Consider the following 24,880-nt stretch of genomic DNA (forward strand, 5'->3'; position numbering starts at 1 on the left):
TATCAGAACAAAACAGGCTTAATTACTTCTATGATCCCCTCCCCCAGTGATTTAAAATGAGACACCTAATATTAAGTTAATTCACATTTTGCTTTTTGTGTTAGCACACTACTTACATCTTATAGGATCTTCTTTCTATATAATGTTTAAGACACTATCTGGAAAATAGCCTTTAGTGAAATGAAACAAGGCCCTCGCCATCATTCATAAAATTATGTCATAAAAAAATGAGTTCCTAAGCAAGAAACGAGAAAGTCAAGAAAGAAATTAAGTGAGAGAAGGCATACTTACTCCCCTGAACAGTTATGCCAAACTAGAGGCCCAGTGCATGACATTCGTGCATGGGTAGGGTCCCTAAAACTGGCCGGTGATCAGGGCCAATCGGGGGCCTTCCTTTTGGCTGCCAGCTGGGGCCTCCCTTCCCTGGCTGCCAGCTGGGGCCTTCTTTCATTCCGTGCCTCCCCCTAGTGGTCAGTGAACGTCATAGTGAGCAATGAAACTCCCCATCTCTGGTTGAACTCCTGAGGGGACACTTTGCATATTAGGCTTTTATAGATATACATGCTCAGGGAAAAGGGAATGTTGATCATACACACAGCCAAAATATCACTGCTTGTTATGTTAAGAAAAAAATATAGTGAATTGCAAATAGCCAATTTCAAGAATTCAGGTTAATTATCTTGTGTATCACCAAGTAGAGACCAGTCTTACTGTATGTCAAGAAATGCTGGTATATTTAAGTTTCATTACTCTTTAAAAAAGGTGTAATTTTTTCATCAGTAAGTCAATGATTCTATAATTTCACAATTAGAAATTAAAAGCAGGTCAGATAAGTAAATTATTTACGATTATTCACTAATCATTAAAAGAAATATTCAAATGAAAAACTATTAAAATTTATTGTATCTCATTAAGTTCATTTAATTTATTTAAAAATCCTGCCAAAACCGGTTTGGCTCAGTGGATAGAGCGTCAGCCTGCGGACTGAAAGGTCCCAGGTTCGATTCCGGTCAAGGGCATGTACCTGGGTTGCGGGCACATCCCCAGTAGGGTGTGCAGGAGGCGGCTGATCGATGTTTCTCTCTCATCGATGTTTCTAACTCTCTATCTCTCTCCCTTACTCTCTGTAAAAAATCAATAAAATATATTAAAAAAAATAAAATAAAAATCCTGAAAATAACTTTAAGAAGATAGGCATCATATTGTGTTCTTTTATTAATATTCTTTACTCTATACCCCACTTGCTGCTTGCTCCTTAAGGAGACTAAATGATTGAGAAGTGACAAGTATCTCAGGTTGACTAGAACAAGGATGCAGCCCTTCCAAGCTGTGACATTTAGCTTTCTAATTGCCACCTGAAATCTGTATCTTATTGACTAATAATACAACTGTGACCTTTTTACCACAGACAATGAATCGCATTGTCCTAGTACTTAGGTGCTTGTGGTAGGGCCTGAGGAATTCCTGTAACAGTGCATGGCATTCCGAAATCACTGACATGTAATCCTAGCAGGAAAGCCTCAAGAAGGCCGGCATCCTGTTGGGTCAACATTTCATATTAGATTTCAACTTCCAACATGGTTTAAAAATATCTCTCCCACTGGTGGAAGCAAAGCATTAAGAGAAAACAAAAACCGAACAATCTTCAAAACCATAAAGACAGGTAATAGTGGCAATTATAAGAATCTCTATAACTCAAAGTTTCACAATAGGTATATTTAATAATAACTGGAGAGGCTGTTTATAGCAATACATACCATCTAGAAAATTACTGTGTGTTTATTTATAAAAAGCAAAATCTTTAAAAGGAATTCTAAAACTCTGGTTTGTGATAGAATGGGGTGTGGATGTAGACCTCATTTATATCAAAATAAAGAAAACCAATAGAGAGCCATGGGTGTGGTGGCCACTAAATATCTTTAGCTTTATAGGGAAAGAGAAAGCTTTAATTTTAATCTCTCTGGGATATTTTTATTGTAATGGATAGGATTCCACTGGGAGTGACATTATTTAATAAGCCCATTACACATGTATGTGCATCCCCAAGCATGCCATCTCTACAGTAACAGATAGACACAGAGAAAGGGGAGAGAGGATAGGAACTTTGCATCTGCCTTTTTTTGTAGATCTCTTCTTAGAAACATCTTGCAACCAGACAAGGATGCAAGTGTGAGGGTTTTCCACTGTAGACAAAGTGATTACTCAAAAGGAGAAGAGTGAAAAGTACTCATCACAAAGAAGAAAACATTTTTTGGTAACTATATGAGGTGATAAATGTTAACAAAATTTATTGTGGGAATTGTTTTGCAATATATGTTAGTCAAGCCATTATACTGTATACCTTAAACTTATATGCTGTGGTATGTCAATTATATCTGAATAAAATGGCAGCCAAATGAGAAGAGTAAGGTACTCTTAACTTTCACCTCAGGTGGTGACAGACAGGTTGACAAAAGCTCATTAAAGTTAGCTTATTTCCAAAGTTTTCTGTACCTTTAAGTGTTTGGTAAAGCAAGTTGCAGAATGGTTATCTCCAGGTGCCTAAATATCATTAAAATCTTTGTTTTATTAAATGGGCTTAGAGTTTTTTTCACATTCCTCTCTACACTAATCCTTAGATTGATTAATAACAAACACTGTACTTTTAAAATAATTCAGTGAGCAGATTACTCCAAGAGGAAGGGCACCAAAAACAAATGGCCAGAACTTTTTAATAAGATTCTATCTCCTGTCTTGAGGTAACATATGTCTGTCTTCAAAAAGTAATAAATGAAAAATGCATTCTCGGGAACCCATCGCCCTCTCACTGGCACTGTCTATGCTGCTGTGTGCAAACCACAGGAGCCCCTGACGTTTCCTGTCTCCCAGGAGGCACAGTCAGATGCTGCTCCAAGCCCCAGAGGCTCCTAGTCCACAAACCACATTTGAGCAATGGAAAACATCTGTCCTGCTCTGCTCACTTACATACCAACAGCTTTCTTGTCACAGTCCTCTTCAGGAGGAAACCTGTCTCCAAAAGGATGATCCTTAGGGAGAGCTCACAGCTTAGCATCAAAACAAAATCTAGCAGATCTCCATAAGAGAAGACATGTGAAAGGACTTAGGATAAAAAGGTAGCAAAGGATTTCTGAGAAAACACAATGTGACAACAGGTCAAACTATCAAATGATGGATCATTCACTGTGCCTGAAAGACAACTCTTGAGTTTCCTTCCAGGTCCTAGTTTTTTCTAACAGTTGCATCTTTCTGGCAATACAGACAGATGTGCTATTTGAAGTTCCTCTCCACAGAGAATTAGAAAAGTAGATGTGGTCATTAGAAGGAAGAAGGGATTGGACAATCTAGAGCAGTGATGGCGAACCTATGACACGCGTGTCAGAGGTGACACGCAAACTCATTTTTTTGGTTGATTTTTCTTTGTTAAATGGCATTTAAATATATAGAATAAATATCAAAATATAATGCTTTGTTTTACTATGGTTGCAAATATCAAAAAATTTCTATATGTGACACGGCACCAGAGTTAAGTTAGGGTTTTTCAAAATGCTGACATGCCAAGCTCAAAAGGTTCGCCATCACTGGTCTAGAGTCTTGATGGTCATGATGTATACAATGGGAGAACTCAAGGTAGGTGACTTCTGACCAAGAGCACTCAACTTTTTTAACAAGAAAAATCTTGTTGCAGCCAAACAAACAAAAATAAAAACAAATGCATAAACTCTCCTGAACAGTACTCAATGTGATAAATTACCTCCAGAATTTAGAATTTAGTACCATGATGACATATTTCTTGTAAAGAATCAGTAAGTGTCCTTCTCTTATAACAACAACAACAAAAATAACTAACATATCTTTTTTTATATTTGACTAGAGGCCTGGTGCACGAAATTTGTGCACTCAAGGAAGGGGGTGTCCCTCAGGCTGGCCTGTGCCCTCTCGCAGTCCAGGAGCCCTCGGGGGTTTGTCCAACTGGGCCTAAGCCGTCAGTTGGACATCTTTAGCACTGCCGCGGATGCCAGCATGAGCCCGGCTTCTGGGCTTCTGGCTGAGCAGCACTCCCTCTGTGGGAGCACACTGACCACCAGGGGTATCCTGCATTGAGCGTCTGCCCCCTGGTGGTCAGTGTGCATCATAACAACCAGTCATTCTGCCATTCATTCTATTTGCATATTAGCCTTTTAGTATATAGATTCTTTGGCCATGACTGCCAAGAATCTGAGTCTAACTTAGTGGTCAGAGCTACTTAAATAAATAAATTAACTAGTCCTATTTATTCTTAAATAAATAAATTCTTTTGATTATGATACTTGCTTTCCCAGACTCTTTTTCCTGTTTTTTACTATCTTGGTGTTCTAATTTTATTGTAATAAAATACTTATCTTCTAATATATTTTATTATAAAGTGCTCTTAAATCTTTTCTAGAGAACAGGTAGGAGAATTTTTTAAAATTTTATAGAAAAAGAATTCTTAACCTGTGTGAAAAAATAGCACCAAAAATTTTTCCTTGAACTCCATTTTAAAAATCCTCAAATTTGAAAGACATTTTAAAATCAGCAAACGACCAGCAAACTTAATAATAACTATGATGAAATATAAATCTTAAACTTTCATATGTCCAAAAACTTTCACAGAAAAGCCAAAAGTCAAAGTTACCATTCATGATAAAAGACTAATTTCATTACCAAAATACTTATTACTCAGTAAAAACAAGGCATTTTCCAAAAATTGGGTGAGGATCATAAATAAATGTATTTAAATACAAATTAGCAATTAAAACAGTAAAAATATGCCCACTTTCATGCATATTAAAAACAAGCTAATTACACCTATTAGCTTAGCAAATTGAGAAATTCTGATAATAAACAGCCTTATGAAGTGTATAGAGAACCAGGTGTTCTCATAAAATAAACTGTTGAAAGTGTAACTCTTTTGAGAATACAATTTGGAAATATTGATTAAAATAAAAAATATACAAACTCGTTTACCTAGTGTTCCACTTTTAGTAAGCGATCTCAGAGATAATATTTGCACAATATATATATACCTTGAAAATTTGCTGCATGTAGATTTTACTAGTCAAAAACTGGAAACAACTAAAATAGTATTCCCAAACATAGAACACTAGTCATCCATTGAAATGAATGAGGTAAAGCTGTGTATATTAATATGCAAAGATGCTCAAGACATTTAGGGAGGGGAAAAATGCAGAACACCATGTATATGTCTATGCCTATAATATATGGCCGTGGACGCACAGAAATATTAGGAAAGCATGTAAAACACTTTGTGTTTATCTCTCAGGTGTACAACTCAGAAGGGACAGAATGGGAGAGATCTTTCTTTCTACTTTTCTGAGCTGCTATATTTTTTACAGTGCAAGCTTACTGCTTCATAATAAACACTAATTTGCTACATCTTGCTAATACCTCTTAAACTGAAGCTTCACTAAACACATTTAGCAAACAAGCATGATAGAGCCTCTAGTCTCTACGCCAGTGATGGCGAACCTATGACACACGTGTCAGAAGTGACACTCGAACTCATTTTTTTGGTTGATTTTTCTTTGTTAAATGGCATTTAAATACATAAAATAAATATCAAAAATATAAGTCTTTGTTTTACTATGGTTGCAAATATCAAAAAATTTCTATATGTGACACAGCACCAGAGTTAAGTTAGGGTTTTTCAAAATGCTGACACGCCGAGCTCAAAAGGTTCGCCATCACTGCTCTACGCCAATGCAGATGCCCAGTCCTGGGCCCGCAATCCCAGTCTCTGTGCTCTGTCTCCTTTACCTTTGGCAGGATACTTAGGTAAGAGGACTCGTTGGAAGCTTTCAGAAAGGCAGAGGGGGGCGGTGGGGGAGTCCTGGCGAGGTCCCTGAGCAGCTCCTCGTTCATGGCGCTCCTGGGGGAAAGGAAGCTGGCACTGCTCTGACTCAGGCTCCCGAAGACTGCCACGTCCGCCTCGTGGCCAGCGCCTTTCTGGTGGCACCTGTATCTGACATCGGGGTTCACCAGGGCTTCTTCAAACACAGATTCCTCATCAGAGATCTGCAGTTTCTCAAGCTCCTTATTGATTTTCTGCACATCTGCCACGGTGGTGCCAAGGGACAAGCGACTGTCAGGCTTCGTGTATTCAGCACAGAGGCTGAGGATGGTCTCCAGACGCTGTCTCTCCTAAAACACGAGGGGAGGAGAAGGTCAGTGAGTCTGTGAGAACGGAGACAACAACAAATAGAAAGAATGAAGAGGCTGGGACCACTGGTGACTTTGTCCCACACACGAACCCACAGACACTTGGCTGGGGATGATTTCCATCTTCTCTGATGGACACATACAAGGATCCAGATGACACCAAGGTCAACAATGTCTGATATTCCTCCCAACCTATATTCTGGGCTGTCCCCTTTACCTGTACACACCAGTGTTGGTCCTAGCCCATAGAAGCAATCAGTAAGCCTTTTCTTGGTTTAACAATTTTCCAAACACTTGAAAGGGTTTTTAAATCTCTGTTTTAAAAAATCTTCACCCCCCTCACTCCCTGTACCTATCTACCTTCAACAATATCTAGCTCTTTCATCACTATAGATTTAGTATTTGTCCTTAAAATATATTTTCTAAGTTCCTATAGAAATATCATTCTACTGTTAGACACACAAAAAGAAAAATGTAAATATAAGAATTTTTTAATTTAATAGGAATATCTAGGTCATCATTTTATTTCTTGAAATGATTCAAAAATTTCAGCTCCTTTTTATGTTTCATCACCATGTGAAGGTATTTTCCACCAATTTCTCACATGAGTAATTGAAATGATAAAAAGGTGGGAATGCTGCATGAAAATGAAGACTATTTGATGTCGTGTCCAGACAGAAAGACAACAACGTAGTTCAGATTCTGAGATCATTAAATCCTTGATTCATTTAACTGAAAAATAAGATGATTGTTCATTTGTTTTTTAAAAAGCAATATATAGGCCATTGATGTCTATAATGGTACCACTAACTGAAACCCCCTCATTCCCCATGCAAAACAAGTAGATAGGATATGATTCTTGACTTTAAATAAATTTACTAAATATTCGTGAACAACAGGGTATAATTTACAAAATGCTTATCATAAGCCTAGACAGCACTGTTTGGATTGGGGAATCTCAACATCTTCACCTTAATTTTAATGTCTAAGGGGAAAGAAAAAAAAATAAAGTAACAAAAAACATCTGTTGTGATTAAATCTACCACACTGAAAAGAGAATTCAAAGCCTTCTAGAGAAAAGCATTTTCCAAACCGGTCGTCAGTTACAAAATAGAAAACTTTTAAATAGCACTGGGCTGCTATTTTCAATTTCTAATTGCAGCAAATCTATAAGGACAAAATCCCGAAGGCAGTTTGCTTTTTATTAGTGAAAGGAGTGTCAAGTAGAAAAGTCAAGTAGGTACAGAGTAACATAATTCCCTGGTTTCCATCAAATACATTCATTAAATGACAAAATAGAAGTCATTTGAGTTGTATCTGACTTTTATCTGGCTTCTAAACATGCCCCCAACCCCCCAAAAGCAATAGCTTGATCAAAAGGACTATTAAACTAGTTGCTATAAGCCCCCACCTCCCTTTCACTGCCTGAACTTCTGGACTCCAGCTGCAGCTCCGTCCTCATGGCCTCTTCCCACTGCAGGCACTCAGAGCCACACACCCGCATCCCGGGAGCGCTGCACCCTGTCCATCTAGAAGCCCGGTCCTTATTTATCTCCACAGCTGCCACCAGCTGCCAAGCCCTACCCATCTCAGCTCTATGGGGAGGGTTGGGAGGGGGTGGACTCAGCATTCATTGCCTTATTTTAAACCTCTCCAACCACCCGGAATATGCAAAAAAGAACCTGCAAGGGGATGTGTGAGGAAGGGGGCAGGACTGAGATATTACATTTTACTCTTCTCAATAGCATCTACCTTAGAGGCTAATCTCCAAAGGAAAGTGTTCTTTCTACCCTTTAGGTAAATTAAGTTGAAGCATCTATGATCTAGAGAGATTATAGAGTGTATAAATGAGCCTGGACATTACAGTTGGGATTTTTTGGAAATTGTCAATTTCCATTTATCAGGGCTCTCAGGACATGTGGCCTTCGAAAGCATAAAAGGTACTTCTGCCTGGCCTATAATACAGCAAAATTCCTCCCACATCTCCCTCCCAAAATAGTTTCTTTTGCTGCCAGTGCTCTTGCTTAATTCCCGAAGGAATAAATGACCCCAGCCCGAAGATGAATGCTATTTCAGAGAGTGAAACGCAGCATTCAACGGCTTGTACACAGGAAGTTTGGTCTACTGGTATGTGCTTCTCTATTCTTATCACCCCATTCACAAGCCAGTCTGTCTAGGCTTGAATCACACACACACACACACACACACACACACACGCACACACACACACCACTGCTGCCCATGAGTCTATAACAAATTCAGGCCACACCGTGGCACATTGGCCCCATAAAAGTGGCACCAAAGAAAAATAAACTGATGATGAAAAGTGCGTCAGAATAAAGTCTGCAAGGCATTTCGGAAAGCACTACAAGAAGCCTTTTAAGGAAAACCCTGAACAGAATTTCCCCTCAGACAATAATTCTCCCTTGAGCCCGCTTCGCTCTGGAGTTTTGTTCCTTCCCATTCATCACACCAATATTCTCCACTCTGCATGACCTAAAACCAGGGTGACTGCTCCAGACCAGGACACTCAGAATCCAACAGGGCAGTATTAATAATTATGCTGGAACATCAAGTGCAAACTGGGATTGGCAAACTCCCTTAAGTTCGATTTCCTTTGGCATTTCACCTAGTGATATGCCGAGGTGGGAGGCTTCCCTCTTGGAGATCTTTACATCCTACCTCCTTTCCAAACCAGCAATTTACTGCACATTCTCCTGAAAAGCCACCAGCACAGAACCCAAATATCCACATGGTCCATGCTGCTAGGGTTGAGAAAGCAGGTCACTTCAAAACACATGATTTCAAATACATTTTTATTTTTTCTCCCTCTCCATTTCCCCTTTCCTCCATCCCTGTGTACCACATGTATCAAATCAAAGAAAGCTTTTTTTAAATATATATATATATATATATATATATAATTGATTTTTTACAGAGAGGAAGGGAGCGGGATAGAGAGTCAGAAACATCGATGAGAGAGAAACATCGATTCAGCTGCCTCCTGCACACTCCCCACTGGGTATGCGCCCGCAACCAAGGTATATGTCCTTGACCGGAATTGAACCTGGGACACCTCAGTCTGCAGGCTGACGCTCTATCCACTGAGTCAAACCGGTCAGGGCCAAAGAAAGCTTTGAAGGAGACACAAGATCTGACAAAATATACCTGAAGAAAATGGTGTGCAATACTTTCCCTCGGGTTTAAAAAAAGTAAACAAACAGAGTGTTCCTTCCTTTTCAGGGGAATGTGTCGGGCATTGCCCCACTGCAGTTCCCAGCCCTCAGTTCACAGTTCGCATCCATCTCCTCAAACCATCCAGTCTCCTTGGAATCAACTACAGCTAGTGTAGGCCATAGGACTCTAAATATAATGCAGAAATAAATTAAGCAGAAAACTAAGCATAGTTAAAAAAAAAATTAAATCCTTCCGTTATAATTAAATATATTGAGTCATTACATGAACCATAAGGTCAATCTTTGCCGGGGTCCAACCCCAGCGGGTCCAGGGGTCCCCAAAGGTGTGGACAGAGTCGGTGAAGAAGGAATGTCAAGGAGACAGCGTTCAGTTGATCAGCAGCCTAGCCAGGATCTCTAGCCAAGTTCTGGTTTCGATCTCCAGAGAGGTTCTGCTTCGGATCTCCAGCGAGGTTCTGTAGCCATGTTCCCTCGCTAGGTTCTCCAGCCAGGTTCTGTCCAGGCTCTCCAGTCAAGTTCAGTGTCCAGGTTCCAGTCAGGTTCTCCTGCCAATCTCTGTAGTCAGGTTCAGTCCAGGATCCCTTGCCATGTTCTCCCGCTAGGCTCTGTCTCTAGGCTCCGAGGCCAGTCCCTCTCCAGGATCCTCCGGCATGCTCTCTCCAGCGAAGTTCTTCTGTCTCTAGGCTCCGTGTAGGTTCTGTCTTCTTGATTCTGTTCTAAGTTCTGAGTGTTTCTGTCTTGTTACAACTGTATTTATACCAGTTGATTCAATCCTATCAATCTCTATTACAAAGGTTAGGGCGTTTCTTATCTCCATTCCAGGGAGAAAAGATTATGTAGTTTAAGCATGATTGTTCATAGTTAAAGGGATTAATTACCCGCCTGGCACTTAGTTGAGGGGTTTTATTCCCTCCCTAACTTCAGGGGAAAATCCCTACCTGGGGATTCAACCTTTCTCGGAGAGGTGACTTTGGTTAAAACACAGCGCCAAGAAGGTGAGCAAACATATTAAGAACCGTATGCCATATATGCCAGGTCCCTTGAAACAGCAAGGATGGACCGGCTCCCGGCAAATTCCCCCTTTTTTATTTTTTAAAAGCAGGCATTAAAAAGAAAAACCCCAAATGCTCTCCCGGCAAATCTTTAATGGTGGATATAATTTAGTTGAAAGGAGATTGAATTTTCTTAAGAGAAACCTTTATAACTGATAAGTATGACTTTACTTCTCTCTACTGTTAACCCAAGAAATTCAGTATCTCCCCAATCTTCAATTCAACAGATATTTTAAGTTACTCAATGCCCAATAATATGCTGGTGATACCAAGTTGAAAAAAGACAACATATCTAGCCTAAAAACTTCAACAGAAGGCACAAATGGGTAATCAATTAAAGAAAACAGTGATAACAGAGGTTTACAGAAAATTTATGAATTCACAGATAGAGAAGAAAAATTACAGAAAAACAAATTTGAGTTGAGTTCTCAAGAATAAATGAGTCTGTGTGACCTATTGAACAGCAGGGTGGGCAGGACATTTCTGTAAAGGAACCATATCATCAAAGGCATAGAGTGGTGGAATATCCCAATATGCCAGCAATCAGCAACTACTGTGCTGCTAGGGAGATGGGACTCTTCATAGGAAGAGGGGTGAAGTGCATACATAGAAATAGGCCAACTTTCTTCCTCTTTATATCAGGACTCAAGAGATCCCAATAGCCCTAAACAAACTGTTGAAATAAATTCATAGACCCTGGTCTGAAAGTGGATGGCAGAATGAGAAGAGCTGGGCTAGCAGCATTATTTCCAGGACTCCACGAGCAAATTCTCATGTCTTCATTAGTGGGGGGACAATCAGGAGGAAAAACAGTAGCAATAAGTCTTTTATGTGAGTCTACTTGTTTTTAGAGATAAATGCTTTGGCACAGTAACTAAGGCTTCTAAGATCAGTTCTCTTTCTGGACACAGTGAAATGGTTCTTCCCTTCCCTACCCCAAATTAGATGTGACTATCAAACTTGCCTGGGCCAATGAAATGTGAGAAGCAATGTGTGTCACCTCTGCCTGAACAGCCAGTGTATGATTCATTGCACACCTTGCTTGCCACGGCGGAGCGGCAGAGGGTGCTGGCTCCAGCCGCCTGAACCCTGAGCGAGGAAATGTGGAGCGGAGGCTTCATGCACTCCGCGCTGGATACATGGAGTATTGTCACACAGCACGGTGGGGTTGGGGTAATGCTCCCTGACTCCACAGGGAGAGGCGAGTGGAAGCTTCACATTTGAAACCTCCCGACCCTGCCTTAAGCGGGTTTTTTTTGTTTTTTCTTTTGGCTGATCTTTATCTGTAGCCTTTCCCTGTAATAAATGATAACTGTGACTAGAACACCTTTCAGTGGGTTCTGTAAGTCTTTGCAGCAAATTATTAAACACGAAGGAGGTGTTGGGGAACTCCCTGAACCTGCAATTGGTGTCCAGTGAAGGTGGTCATGTGTAGAGACAGTGCCCTTTCACTGGTTTGCACACTTACCCAAACATTGCCTTAGTATTGTGTGTGTTTGTTTTTAAATCATTTTAGAAAAAATGATCTGATTAAGAAATTGTATATATAAGTAAGGAGTTTTTATTGTTTGGTTTTACAAATTATCCTCATGGAAGTCACTTTAATATCTAGCTAAGAATATTTCATTTTATAGTCTGTCTGGGAAGTCCACGTTCAGACTTGCGGTCAGGAAAACGCTTTATTCTTTACCCTTAGTTTAAACAGATGTGCATGTGTGCCTCATCAGAAAGGCTGAGCTGGAAAGAGGCCCAACTGATGCATGAGAGAGTAATGGCTTTGTGTGACCGTATCTGTTCTGGAGGGGACTGCAAGTTATTTGGAGAATTACTAATAACGTGATAGCTATTGATTGATTGGTAAACATGTGTTATGTGCAGATTAATACAAGGATATTGCATCATATACCCCTATTCTCCACCCATAGGAATGGATAACTGTATACCGAGGGAGGCTAAGACATATGTAAGCAACGAGGACAACATTTACCACTCAGTGGTTTTTCAGTACCTGCTTCTAAAATATACTCAGTGCACTCAAATACACAAACACACTGAGAGGAGATCAAGGCCATCCTGTCTGAGCTCCCTGAAGTTCCCTCCTGTCACTATCTCTATGTATCTGGTCCTCCTTCCTCCATTGCACACAGTGGCTAAGAGCATGAACTCTGGAGCCTGACTTCTTGGGTTTGGCTCCTGGTTCTGTTGCTACTTGTATGGCTCTGGGAAAGCCATTCAGCTTCTCCCAGACTTCATTCTTCATGTAAGAAACAGAGGATTACCAGGGTATCTACCTTATAGGATGGTCGAAAGTATTAAAATGCATAATATAATATATGGCTGGCACTTAGAATGCTGCCTGGGACAAAGTGAACACACGCTGTTATCTAAGGAGAGTCCCCAGGCTGAGCCCTCTGTCCGCGCCACTGCACCATATGCCCTCTCACTGTCCTTGTGGGATATCCCAGTGATCCCTTCTCCAACACTCACTTCTGCTCTGTGACTGCATCCCCTCTGTCTGAAAAATAAAGAATAATTTTTATCATATTACTCAGTACATCTACTCTTCTACTTCCCTTCAGACCCCTCCACCTCTACAACTCCAATCACAAAGAAGTTGCTAGTGCTTAAACTTCATTCCCCCTCATTCTCACCCTTTGCAATCTAGAACAATGTATTCTGCCTATAAGAGAAGGGGCACCTCTCACTTCTCCAGGAAAATCAGGAGTAAAGTGACCAGAAATAGGAGAAGTGCTTTGAAATAAAGGCATCAGGACTTTTTATGAAGGAAGCCACTCTCTGTGATCTTATATTTTAATGATTGTGGGGTGAACTGCCCTCTCTCCCCCACAGAACCACTGGACACTCAGGGCAGAATCTATGTGTCTAAGATTGATTACATGGAAAGAACATGGATTTGGATTTCTGGCACTTACCAGACCCCTAACCCAGAAAGTTATGATCAAGTTTAACCTCTCTGTTACCTGGTCTATGAAACAGAGATAAGTGCCTACCCTAGAGTTCTTGGGAGAATTCAATGTAGAATGTTTTATATACTTTATACGAAATAGTCTAAAGCCTGTGCCTGTCACATACCAGGTGCTCAGTGTTTGTTAACCACAATTAGAGATGGTTTCCATAAAAACTTGAAGTGAAATAGATCATTGTCTTTGGGTCCTGGGGAACCATCTCTAATATTGGTTAACACGCAAACCTTAAGACCAAACCCAATTTTGTTCAGGCAAAGGAAATGCAGGGAAAATGTTTTACTGAAAAAAATGCACAAATTTACAGGATCCCTCTGCCATTCTGGAAGGAGAAAAACAAATCCTTCGCGGCCCCAATCCCTTCTGCATGGTGGGCAGGCACCTGCGCCTCTGCAATAAAGCTCTGCCCAGTCACCACAGCAGCCCAGCCTCACTGCCGTTCGCTCCCTCAATTCCCGCCATTACAGGGCAGCATCAGGATGGGTAAAGTAAGTTAACAATTTTATGAACAGAAAACACAATAATTAAGACAAGAGTAAACTCTGTAAACCTACTTTTGGGCCACCCTGTATATTCCCTACAGCACATTAAGTCCAGCAGAGTAGCTTCTAGACATAACCCTCCAAAAATCCATTCTCCTATCCAGGGCACACACTTCAGCCCTGACATAAAATCTAGGTTTCTACTTCACACTGCCTGTGGCTCCACCTTAAACACCAGAAACCATCAGGGTCTCTGCCCTATCAGGGTGCAGCACTCAAATACCTGAGGACCTCATCATATCCTGCCTTTGCTCGTACTCAGATACTTGGTTCTTTCAGTCTCACTTCATAAATCAATTCCTCACGCTCCTGACCATTTTCTAAAAAATTATTATTACTCACCAGTGTCAACATCTTCCGTAAATCCTTACCTTCTACTATTTCTAGCTGTGTCTCTATTTTAGAAATACCCTGCACTTTAATATATATATATATATATATATATATATATATATATATATATGAATATAAAATAAGTATATATTTAATTATAGCACATTTACTAAGTGCATTTAATTATTATTAATGGTGGGAAGTAATCAACCAAAGAATTTGTGTGTGTATATGTGTGTGTGTGTATGTGTGTGTGTGTGTGTGTATATATATATATATATATATATATATATATATATATATACACACACATATATATATGTGCATAACCCATGGACACAGATAATAGGGTGGTGAGGACCTGGGACGGGAGGGGGGATTAGGGAGACAGGGGGTGGGGGGCGGGCTAGAAGGGGTCAATGGGGGAAAATGAGGGACATATGTAACACTTTCAACAATAAAGATTTTTTTTAAGTAGATGTAATACTTTAATATGTAACATGTCATATAATTAATAGGTTTTTTTATATATACATATATATGCTGATGTAACATTTACTTTTGTTTTCATTCCATCAAACATGTCTTAAAATATTATCACTTGATTTAATTAATCCTGTTGCTTTTTAACTCAAGAATGTTTTTCTCAATTTGCTTTTCCCACCAATTATTTGCTTTTGTTAGGCAGACAAGTTAATCTGTAACACAATGATCACCTAACTAGGATCTTCTGTACTTCAGTCCTTTTCCTGATGCTGTTCACATCATGTTGCCATTTAAAATCTACTGGCATGGTAGTTACAGAATAATCATGGGGAATGTAAAGTACAGCACAGGAAATATAGTCAATAATATTGTAATAACTGTGTATGATGTCAGATGGGTACTAGATTTATCAGGGTAATCACTTTGTAAGTTATCTAAATATCTAATCACTGGGTTGAATACTTGAAACTAATATAATATTGTGTGTCAATGTAACTGAAAACTAAATTTTTAAAAATCAAATGGTAGACTTGAGGTTTATGAAAAGTTTTACTGTTACTTGGGTTTAGTGAATTAGTCTTATTCCTTTTAATTCTACTTGGCATTTTTTCAAAATTGTCCTTTCCCGAAGTCTAAAAAACAAACCCAGAACTGGGATATGGTTTTAGCAATTTTGAGTGAGGAACACCAATTCTTCCAAACCAAAACTCTTCAACCAAACATGTCCCAACAGAAAGGTTTGCTCCTTGTGGTCACTTAGACTTCAACAGAGCAAAATTCTTGCATGTTTGAACTTGGAAACGCTAATCATTTCATTGACTTCTGCTTCTGGGAAGAAGTACTAAGTACAACGAGGAACCCTGGACATTTTATAGTACATAAGACAAACATAAGAAGACTATGAAACAAGGAGAAAGGCATCGGATCAGCTAGGAACTAGGACCTGAGGAAAAACACAGAAGTGAGTCCCCTGGGATTTCCTTGTCCACACACATCCCAGATTGTGAGCTAAAGAGAGGCAACAACATGCAACACCCTCACTCAATCTGCAGGGAATTATGCAGAGTGAATAAAGCCGAAATCAAAAGGCTACATAGCATAAGCTTGTATTTATGTACTATTCTTGAAATGAAGAACAGATGAGCCAGGGGTCAAGGAGGAGATGAGGGTAGGTAGGAGGAAAGTGGGAGTGGCTATAAAAGGGCAACAGGACAAACCCCTGTGGTGTTAGAACTGCTCTGTATCTTGACTGTATCAAGTTCAATATCCTGGTTGTGACATTGTACTATAGTTTGCAACATGTTACCACTGGAGGAAACTGGGTATAAAATACAGATCTCCAAATTATTTCTTATAATTGCACTTGAATCTACAATTTCCTAAAAAGATTAACTTTTGGGGGGGGGGGAGAGGAACATGCCTTCTAATAGGTCTTAACCTGCACTTTGAGATGGCTGAATCAAAATTATTCTGTTGAAAAAGTGGTGAGTGTATTTGCATTGTAATACTTGTTTTAGACTAAAAATAAAGCTCAAACTTTAAAAATATCCTTCATAGCAAATATTCACATGAACTTTTCTAGAATTGAGGAAGAAAATATTTCATTGTCAGAATTAGCTAGCAGTCATAAACTTATTTGATGAGAAATTTTAAAAAGGTAGATAATAAATGGCTTTTAATTTAGAGATATTAAGTAATTTGAAAAACAAATATGGAGATCACTTTTCTGAGAAAATATCAATAGCACTCCCTCATCACCCCATTCCTATGTACCTGTTGATATACTATATTTTGAATTTCATCTAGTTTGTACATTTTTCTATAAAATTTGAGCTTTATTTCTCATTTAACAACAAATCCTTGTGTATATTGGCTTGTCAAGTTTTAAAAAGAATGAGACTTTTTCCATATTCATAGCGTATGGGGCCTCCTTTTCGTCTAAATTACCTTTTATATTTCAGCATTTAACCTGAGAATGCTAACCTATGTTAAGTACTATTCACAGTACAGGTCCCTCAGTTCTGAGGAGGGATTTCTAAATGTGTGGCACCATCAAGAGGCAATAGCTTGCACTGCCACTGTAATAAGAACCTAGGTAGGGTTTGCTTTCAAATACAGAAGAACCTACTTTTAATAGGGAACTAATTGTCACAGACTCCTGTACCACAGAATTACACTAAGATTTCAGCCCTCTGTTTCCCCAATTTGGAGCCACTAAATCATTGCTAAACACTACTTTTTCCCTTTCTAACTCCCTCCCAGCCCTCCAAGTGAAAAAAAAGTGGTAATTTTTTATTCTCGGTTAACTGGGGACAGTTGACAATCCTAATTTGCTGATGATTGTTTCAATACTTACTGAACATCTACATATATGCCAACAATTTTCTATTTAAAAGATAAAGTCTTTATTCTCTAGTGATTCAAGGTGATGTGACCAGAGATAACAGTCTTTTTTATATTACCCACAGTTATATATTTACTTGTATTTTTTAAAAATATGTCTTTATTGATTTCAGAGAGGGAGAGGGATAGAGAGTTAGAAACATCGATGATGAGAGAGAAACATCAATCAGCTGCGTCCTGCACACCTCCTGGGGATGTGCCCACAACCGAGGTACATGCCCTTGCCTGGAATCCAACCTGGGACCCTTCAGGCCGCAGGCCGTTGCTCTATCCACTGAGCCAAACCGGTTAGGGCAATTAGAAATTAAAGAAGTAGGCTTAGAAAATGGATGACTTAGTTATGCAGTAAATAGCATCACCAATTTAATCCTGTGCTGTGCAATATATCCTCACTAATTTCACTTTTTTCCTGTTTTTCTTAACATAAGAAAATTTTAGATTATGTGGTTCACATTTATGGCTCACATTATATTTCTGAGCTAGACTCTATAAACCATCCAAACAAGGCATAAAAGTGAAAGAAGGCAGGGAATCACAAAGAACTGTCTGGCTGTTTTAAACATCAGAGCTAAGTAAAGCAAGACTCCACAGAAACAAGGCAGGCGTTGCTAAATTTGGTGATTAAATCATGTGATGTAATCATGGACATTCTGACTCAGAATACAGGAAGAGATTCATAGTACCTTAATATCCCTTTAAAAAGTTTGAGCCACCAAGTTTATTTGGTTAGAGAAACCAACCTCTCGCCCCATTTGCAGTTTAACTGGCTCACTTCCCACGAGTGCAAACATTTTTTAAAAATTAAAACTACAGTCAGGATGTAGCAAGAGGAAGGGCCACATCAGGAAGGAGCTGCCTTTCAAGTCAGACTAGAGGACAAAAGAGTTTTCAATACCTAAGCTTGCCTTCACATTCCAAACACATTCTACTTAAGGAAAAAAAAAAAAGATGAATACTATGGCTAGGCAACGATAGTCATTCTCTTAACATTGTCCATCCTGCACCCAACCAAGAAATGCTGTCAAATTTGCGATACAGGAAGATCTGAAGGCCCCAATATTGCTTTTGGGGCCAAGAGCCACTGAAGTGGATATAGCAAGAAGCAGGTAGAAAAGCAACACACAGCTACAGGTAGAGTAACTTTCACCTGTTTCCTCTCTGGTCTTTAAAATAGCACCTGTGTCTTATTACCTTAAGATTAAACAACACATACATTTATGTTATAAAATTCCATAACTCCTTAAATATGCTCAATTACACTTTTACTTAATATTAGAAACATTAGAGATCAATGGTCTACTCAACAGTACACAGCCTTGGTTTTTGTATGATCCTGGAGAGCACCAATTTTTCTAAAGACTGATATAAAATTTTCAAAATAAAGAAAAAAAACCCTCATTTTTACATTTTCATTTTTAATTGAAAACGGGAAGGGAATTTCTCCATTCCTGGAAATAAAATGTATGCATTTGTGCTAATTTAGTTGCATCTTTTGTATAGAGCTTCACTATTACCTGGAGCTTAGTGTACAAACGTAAGGTTGAAATGTCTGGGAACTAAGAGTACAGCCTGCAGCACAGAATAAGGCAGTGGTTCTCAACCTTCTGGCCCTTTAAATACAGTTCCTCATGTTGTGACCCAACCATAAAATTATTTTCGTTGCTACTTCATAACTGTAATGTTGCTACTGTTATGAATCGTAATGTAAATATCTGATATGCAGGATGGTCTTAGGCAACCCCTGTGAAAGGGTCGTTCGACTGCCAAAGGGGTCGTGTCCCACAGGTTGAGAACCACTGGAATAAGGACAGTCACAATAAGTGTCATGAATGAGCCAGAAACATTCATTTACTCCTCTCAAAAGCATGTATGCAATGCTTCGCATTTCCCTCGTCTAGGGGATGGATGTACAGCATTGAGTAAGACAGACATAGTCCCTACCTCTGGCAACTTAAAATTTTTTAGTCATAAACTGCTTTCAGAGGAGCTATGCGAAACACCTTCCAAACAATAGAGAATTGTCTCAGACATTTCACCTGTTCAAATAATAACTACCACGGAGATATTAACATGCACTTGAAAGAAAGCCAACCTTTATCTTCAATATGGTAGAGCATGTAAAAAGTTAGAAAACCGTATTCCATGATGCCTGATGAGAGCTGGCATCAGATTACAACATGTTTGAGAAATGAATACCAAGTCTGGTCTTACATAGTTCTAAACAGTGACAATGCTGTTTATCAGGGCACCACAGAGAACTGCCGTCAACCAGACAGAAGACAATGGACTGCTCTACAAAGCAATCTGTGGGAGTACATCGGTTCTCCACAATAGCACACAGATGCTTTGGCAATGGAACCAAGTGAATCCTCTTAGCCACAGCAGGGTTTTCCTTCAGATTATTTTCCTTGTTTTCTTTTTAAAATTACTTACCTGCCCCAGACCATAAGAAGTACAAGATAGCCATCACTATCTCTGAATTACTGGGAGGGTATCAAATGAGATGAATAAAAGAATATCCTGTCCACTTTATGATTTCTCTAGCCTCTGGAACATCCGTTTGTCAAAGGATCAGCATCCCAGCCCCCTAGAGATCCTTAGGCATTACTCCTAATTGGAAAATAATGCAGAAGTTGGAAGTTTAAACGACCATTGACCAGCCCTAAAGGACACCATGAGGTGTGAGAACTGAAATGCACACACTTCATGCACATTGGACCCAATCAAGACCTCACTTATTCTAGTAACGTGCTTCATTTGGAATATTTTATAATAAGGCTTGATATCTGATTTCTAAAATCATAAAAGAAGAAAAACCTGGCATAATAAAAGCAAAGTTTGGCAGCTGAGCGCAAGAAAGAAGAAAATTATAAAAAGGTAAACATCTCAAATAGCACAGCAGTTGGAAGCTGCTCACTATAGACTCCAAGAAATTTATTATGCCTCATTAATAGGTCCTCAGAGGTTCATAATTAGGGTTCAATCTTTAAGACTCAATGTAATTACCTTGAATTTTCAAATAAAGAATTAAAAGTAAAGAAAAAACACACAGATGAAACACTGCTATAATCAAAGCTAAGCCAAAAAACGCTGAAATTAGATTCATGAACTGGCTCTTTGGTTTCCTCATTAATGAGTTCAATAAATCTTTGGCATCTATTCATTCTGATTTGTGTAAGAGCTGTGTTTATTTTTTGAAAATTATGCTTTGACAATTTGGAAGCCCCAGTGAAAAGTCCAAGTGGACTGCATCGCTCAGGAAGTATACACCTCGTGGGCTGGAAGCCCAGGCACAGCTTGCCTTGGCTCCCGGAGCAAACCCCACATGGCAGTAGACCTTGACCTTCACTGCCTGGATATTCTCTGAAGGTTTTGTTTTCCTCCCCCGTGCTTTTGTTTTTGTTTCGGATTCTCAGCCAAGTTTGATTGGGGTTTTGGTTTGCAAACAACCTGTAGTTATTATCCCCATTGGTGGCAGCAATGACTGGGGATCTGGTTCTGTGGTCTGACCACTTGGTGATCTGTCTAGTAGAACTGGAATCTCGTCTTGCTCAGGTGAAAGATGACTGGACATTTGTTTATTGTTGGTTTTAACTTGTTTGCTGCTTTTCTATTTGTGAGTTCAAATCAGGACAATATTTTGTGCCCAGTGGAAAAGCCATTAGTCTTGCTCCAGTGTTTACTTTTGATCTGTAGCAGAGGCCATTGAACTTACGCTCTAAGTTCTTTATTTGTCTGTGCTCTGTTGCTGGGGTCCAGCCCCAGCGGGTCCAGGGGTCCCCAAAGGTGTGGACGGAGTCGGCGAAGGAGGAATGACACGGAGACAGCATTCAGTTGATCAGCAGCCTAGCCAGGATCTCTAGCCAGGATCTCCAGCCAAGTTCTGGTTTGGATCTCCAGAGAGGTTCTGCTTCAGATCTCCAGCCAGGTTCTGTGTACATGTTCTCTTGCTAGGTTCTCCAGCCAGGTTCTGTCCAGGTTCTCCAGCCAGGTTCGGTAGCCATGTTTCCTCACTAGGTTCTCCAGTCAGGTTCTGTCTGAGATCTCCAGCCAGGTTCGGTCACCAGGTTCTAGTCAGGTTCTTTTGCCATATTTCTGTAGTCAGGTTCAGTCCAGGATCTTTTGCCATGTTCTCTCCAGCGAAGTTCTTCTGTCTGTAGGTTCTGTGTAGGTTCTGTCTGTAGGTTCTCTCTTCTTAGTTCTGTGTCTTGCTGTCTTGTTACATCTGTATTTATACCAGTTGATTCAATCCTATCAATCTCTATTACAAAGGTTAGGGCGTTTCTTATCTCCATTCCAGGGAGTAAAGATTATGTAGCTTAAGCATGATTGTTCGTAGTTAAAGTGATTAATTACCCGCCTGGCACTTAGTTGAGGGGTTTTATTCCCTCCCTAACTTCAGGGGAAAATCCCTACCTGGGGATTCAACCTTTCTCGGAGAGGTGACCTTGGTTAAAACACAGCGCCAAGAAGGTGAGCAAACATATTAAGAACCGTATGCCATATATGCCAGGTCCCTTGAAACAGCAAGCATGGACCGGCTCCCGGCACTCTGTACCTGAGGTGGCGGGAGGGGGGAGGGGGAGGGGGGAGGAATCACTTGTGTGGATGAAATATTTTCCTACCTCCTGAGGACAATAATAAATTAAAATATAAGGACCTCTGCTTCTGATTAGTTTATAGAGAGTAATAGCATTTAAATAAATCTCACATTTCCCAAATTCTACAAAATAAAATTCTAAGAATTTTGATGTGTTCCTTTTTGAGAAAAAGACCTTTCTCATCAAAACTGCTGACTTCATAAAGTATTTTTCCCCCTTAGGAAATATGTTTCCAGGATGAAAGTGAATGCTTATATAAGTCAGACTGACTTGATAATCTTATTTTAAAAACAGCTCTTTTCCTTTTCCTTATTTAATCAGTATATAGTATAATTCAAGTATAATTTCATTTTAAATAGTTTGGATTTGGTTTATCATAAAGAGATTAGTTTATCTGAACTTCTTAAAGATAAGCTAAGTTACTTTCATATGATGCTTAAGATTATAAAAAATATAAATTTGTGCTCAACTAAACAAAATTATATGGGTAACCAACCTTTTAAAATCAATAATAAGTATGTTCTGTGATGTGTCAGCTTAAACCTAATTTCCAATATCTTTAAGTATCTTTGTCTTAAAGTGTCTGGTTGTTTCAGAATGAAAGAAAACCGCGAAGAAGAAAAGTTGATGAAAATTTTAAAATTGTAGGTCTGCAGAAATGGAGCTTTATTTGACTTTGTTTGTAACACCTGCAAAGAGTTAAGTCTATAAAGACATAATAAGATGCTAAAATTCTGGCAAAGTTTACAAAGGTTTATTTATGAAGTACTTATTTTTGTTAAATGTAATGCATGACAAGTACCCTATTAATGTAAAACTACAATGCAGTTATCTTTACTGAAACAGAACATTGGTCTTGGAGAAATCAGCCTATGCTTACGAAAGGCAGGAAAAATTTATTTTTTTGTGTAATCTGCCCGGGAAGCAGTTTCGGTATCTCACAAGAGGAACTTTGTGTACTTACGCTAACTGGGATATATCCTTGCATTTTTAAAATGACAAAAGTCACCCTAACTGGTTTGGCTCGGTGGATAGAGCGTCGGCCTGTGAACTGAAGGGTCCCAGGTTCGATTCCAGTCAAGGGCATGTACTTTGTTGTGGGCACATCCCCAGTAGGAGGTGTGTAGGAGGCCGCTGATCGATGTTTCTAACTCTCTATCCCTTGCCCTTCCTCTCTGTAAAAAATCAATAAAATATATTTTAAAAAATAATAAAATAAAATGAAATGACAAAAATCTTCCTCATTTCTAAATGATTTAAGACTTCTTGTTTATTATAAAATAACCCATTGTCACTTAATTATTAGGTAACCAAACTGCAAACACTTGTTGTTCAAAGACATGGACAATCCTATATTATTCAAATGATAAAATTTCTGGTGAATATTCGATTTTGCCTTACCGAGATCAGACCCTAAATTTAGAAGAAAAAAAAAAAAATTCCACGGTATCTTTTATACCTGAACAACCTTTAAATTTTCCCAGAGGACCCCTGGGCAATCACAAGATTTTTTCCTTAATCCTACAAAAAAAAAAAAAAAAAAAGCTAGAAACAATTAGGTTTGTTTTGTAGACCCCTTATTTATAAATAGGTCAAAACTATCAAGAATTGCATAGGAAAACTTGTCAAATCAAATGAGAAGTTTGCCTTTCCCAGGATAATTTTGTGCAGGTAAACTATCTATAATAATAAAAGCATAATATGCTAATTAGACCAGACATCCTTCCAGACATACTTCCGAATGACCTACGGATGAAGCTGGGGCTGCTAGAGAAGCCCAGGTCCCGGGTTCCTGCCAGTGGCTGGAGGGAAGCCCAGGTCCCGGGTGCTGGAGGGAAGCTGGTGCCAGCAGCCAGGGGAAGGAAGACCTGCTCTTGCATGAATTTCATGCATTGGGCCTCTAGTTATAATACAAATAGAGATCAGAGATGCATACTTATAGAAAGGCTCTGGATATACCGAATTTCAATGTCCTCATTATCTGTGATACATTCTTACCTTCAGAGGAAACACTGATTAAATAAGACCAATGCCTTATGCCCCAATAGATTTTAGCTCTCCTTTTTGCTGACACTGTTTATTACATTAACCATAGATTAACCATGGCCATATACTCTTAACCTCATCATTAGTCTCTGCTTTTCTCTCATGTTTACCTAAAGACTCTGCTTAAGTTATAGGCTAGAATGTGCCATAACAAAAAAAGACAGTCTCAGAGCCTCACTGGAAGAAGTTTGCCAGGTACTCTTCACTCTTGAGAGTTTAAAGAATAGACTTATGGGTAAAGCTTCTCAGCTGACATTATGTAGACAAGTACAAGACAGTGCTAGGCAGCTGCATCAGATTTTCAGGACTTATTTTAGTCCAGAAATAGATGACTTCATGTTAGCAATGAACCAAGATGCACAGGAATAAGAATGAATTACATAGAAATGATGGAACTGATACAGGAAATCTAATTTCTAAATGTAAATATGTGTTTTGGAAAATTACTGGTATTATTTTCAATGTTCTATTTTCTGATGGGAAGACCCTTTAGCATTCATCTTGTCCTATCTCTAACCTTCAATTTAGCTGACTATGATTTTGTAAACTAAATAAAACATTCTCTTAATGGTAGCTTGTTCTGCTTGGTCCCTCAGAAATCAGGAACCAATATTTTTCCTAAGACTCTTTACTTTTTAATGGCAGTAACATTACTTGCAGAGGCTCAATAGAATCTGCCCTCGGTTTTACTAGGATGTAATCAGACAAATATTCTATGCAACAGAATCCAAACCTAGACTGTCATATTTAAAAATAAGCATCATTTCATCAGCTATGACAAGCCCATTATTAAAGGAAAAGAGTTGTAACTTTATATTTGGAGCCACAAAGCTCTTCCAAGAAGTTGAACTGGGACCTACTGGTGGCTTACAAGGCATCAAGTTTACAGGCAGTAAGAAAGGTCACTTGGGATTGCCAGGAGCCTCAGCAGATGTGGGGACACTAGAGGATAGAGAAATTCACCAACACTTTTAAGTGCTAAAGATGAAAGCCAGTGGAAATGAATTTTGAGTTTGCTTTCCTATGCTTGGAACACAA

General features: G+C 39.1%; 1 protein-coding gene across 9 annotated transcripts in view; it reads right to left on the reverse strand.

Moving 5' to 3' along the window:
• Positions 1-24,880, reverse strand: part of PHLDB2 (pleckstrin homology like domain family B member 2) — a 242,294-nt gene that overhangs the window by 59,280 nt on the left and 158,134 nt on the right. For all 9 annotated transcript variants that reach the window (XM_059687871.1, XM_059687876.1, XM_059687877.1 and 6 more), the window contains one exon: positions 5,797-6,180. In XM_059687871.1, the coding sequence (XP_059543854.1) occupies positions 5,797-6,180 (384 nt within the window). The remainder of the gene's footprint in view (positions 1-5,796; positions 6,181-24,880) is intronic.

The sequence above is a fragment of the Myotis daubentonii genome, chromosome 3 (assembly GCF_963259705.1).
Source record: "Myotis daubentonii chromosome 3, mMyoDau2.1, whole genome shotgun sequence".
NCBI lineage: Eukaryota > Metazoa > Chordata > Mammalia > Chiroptera > Vespertilionidae > Myotis > Myotis daubentonii.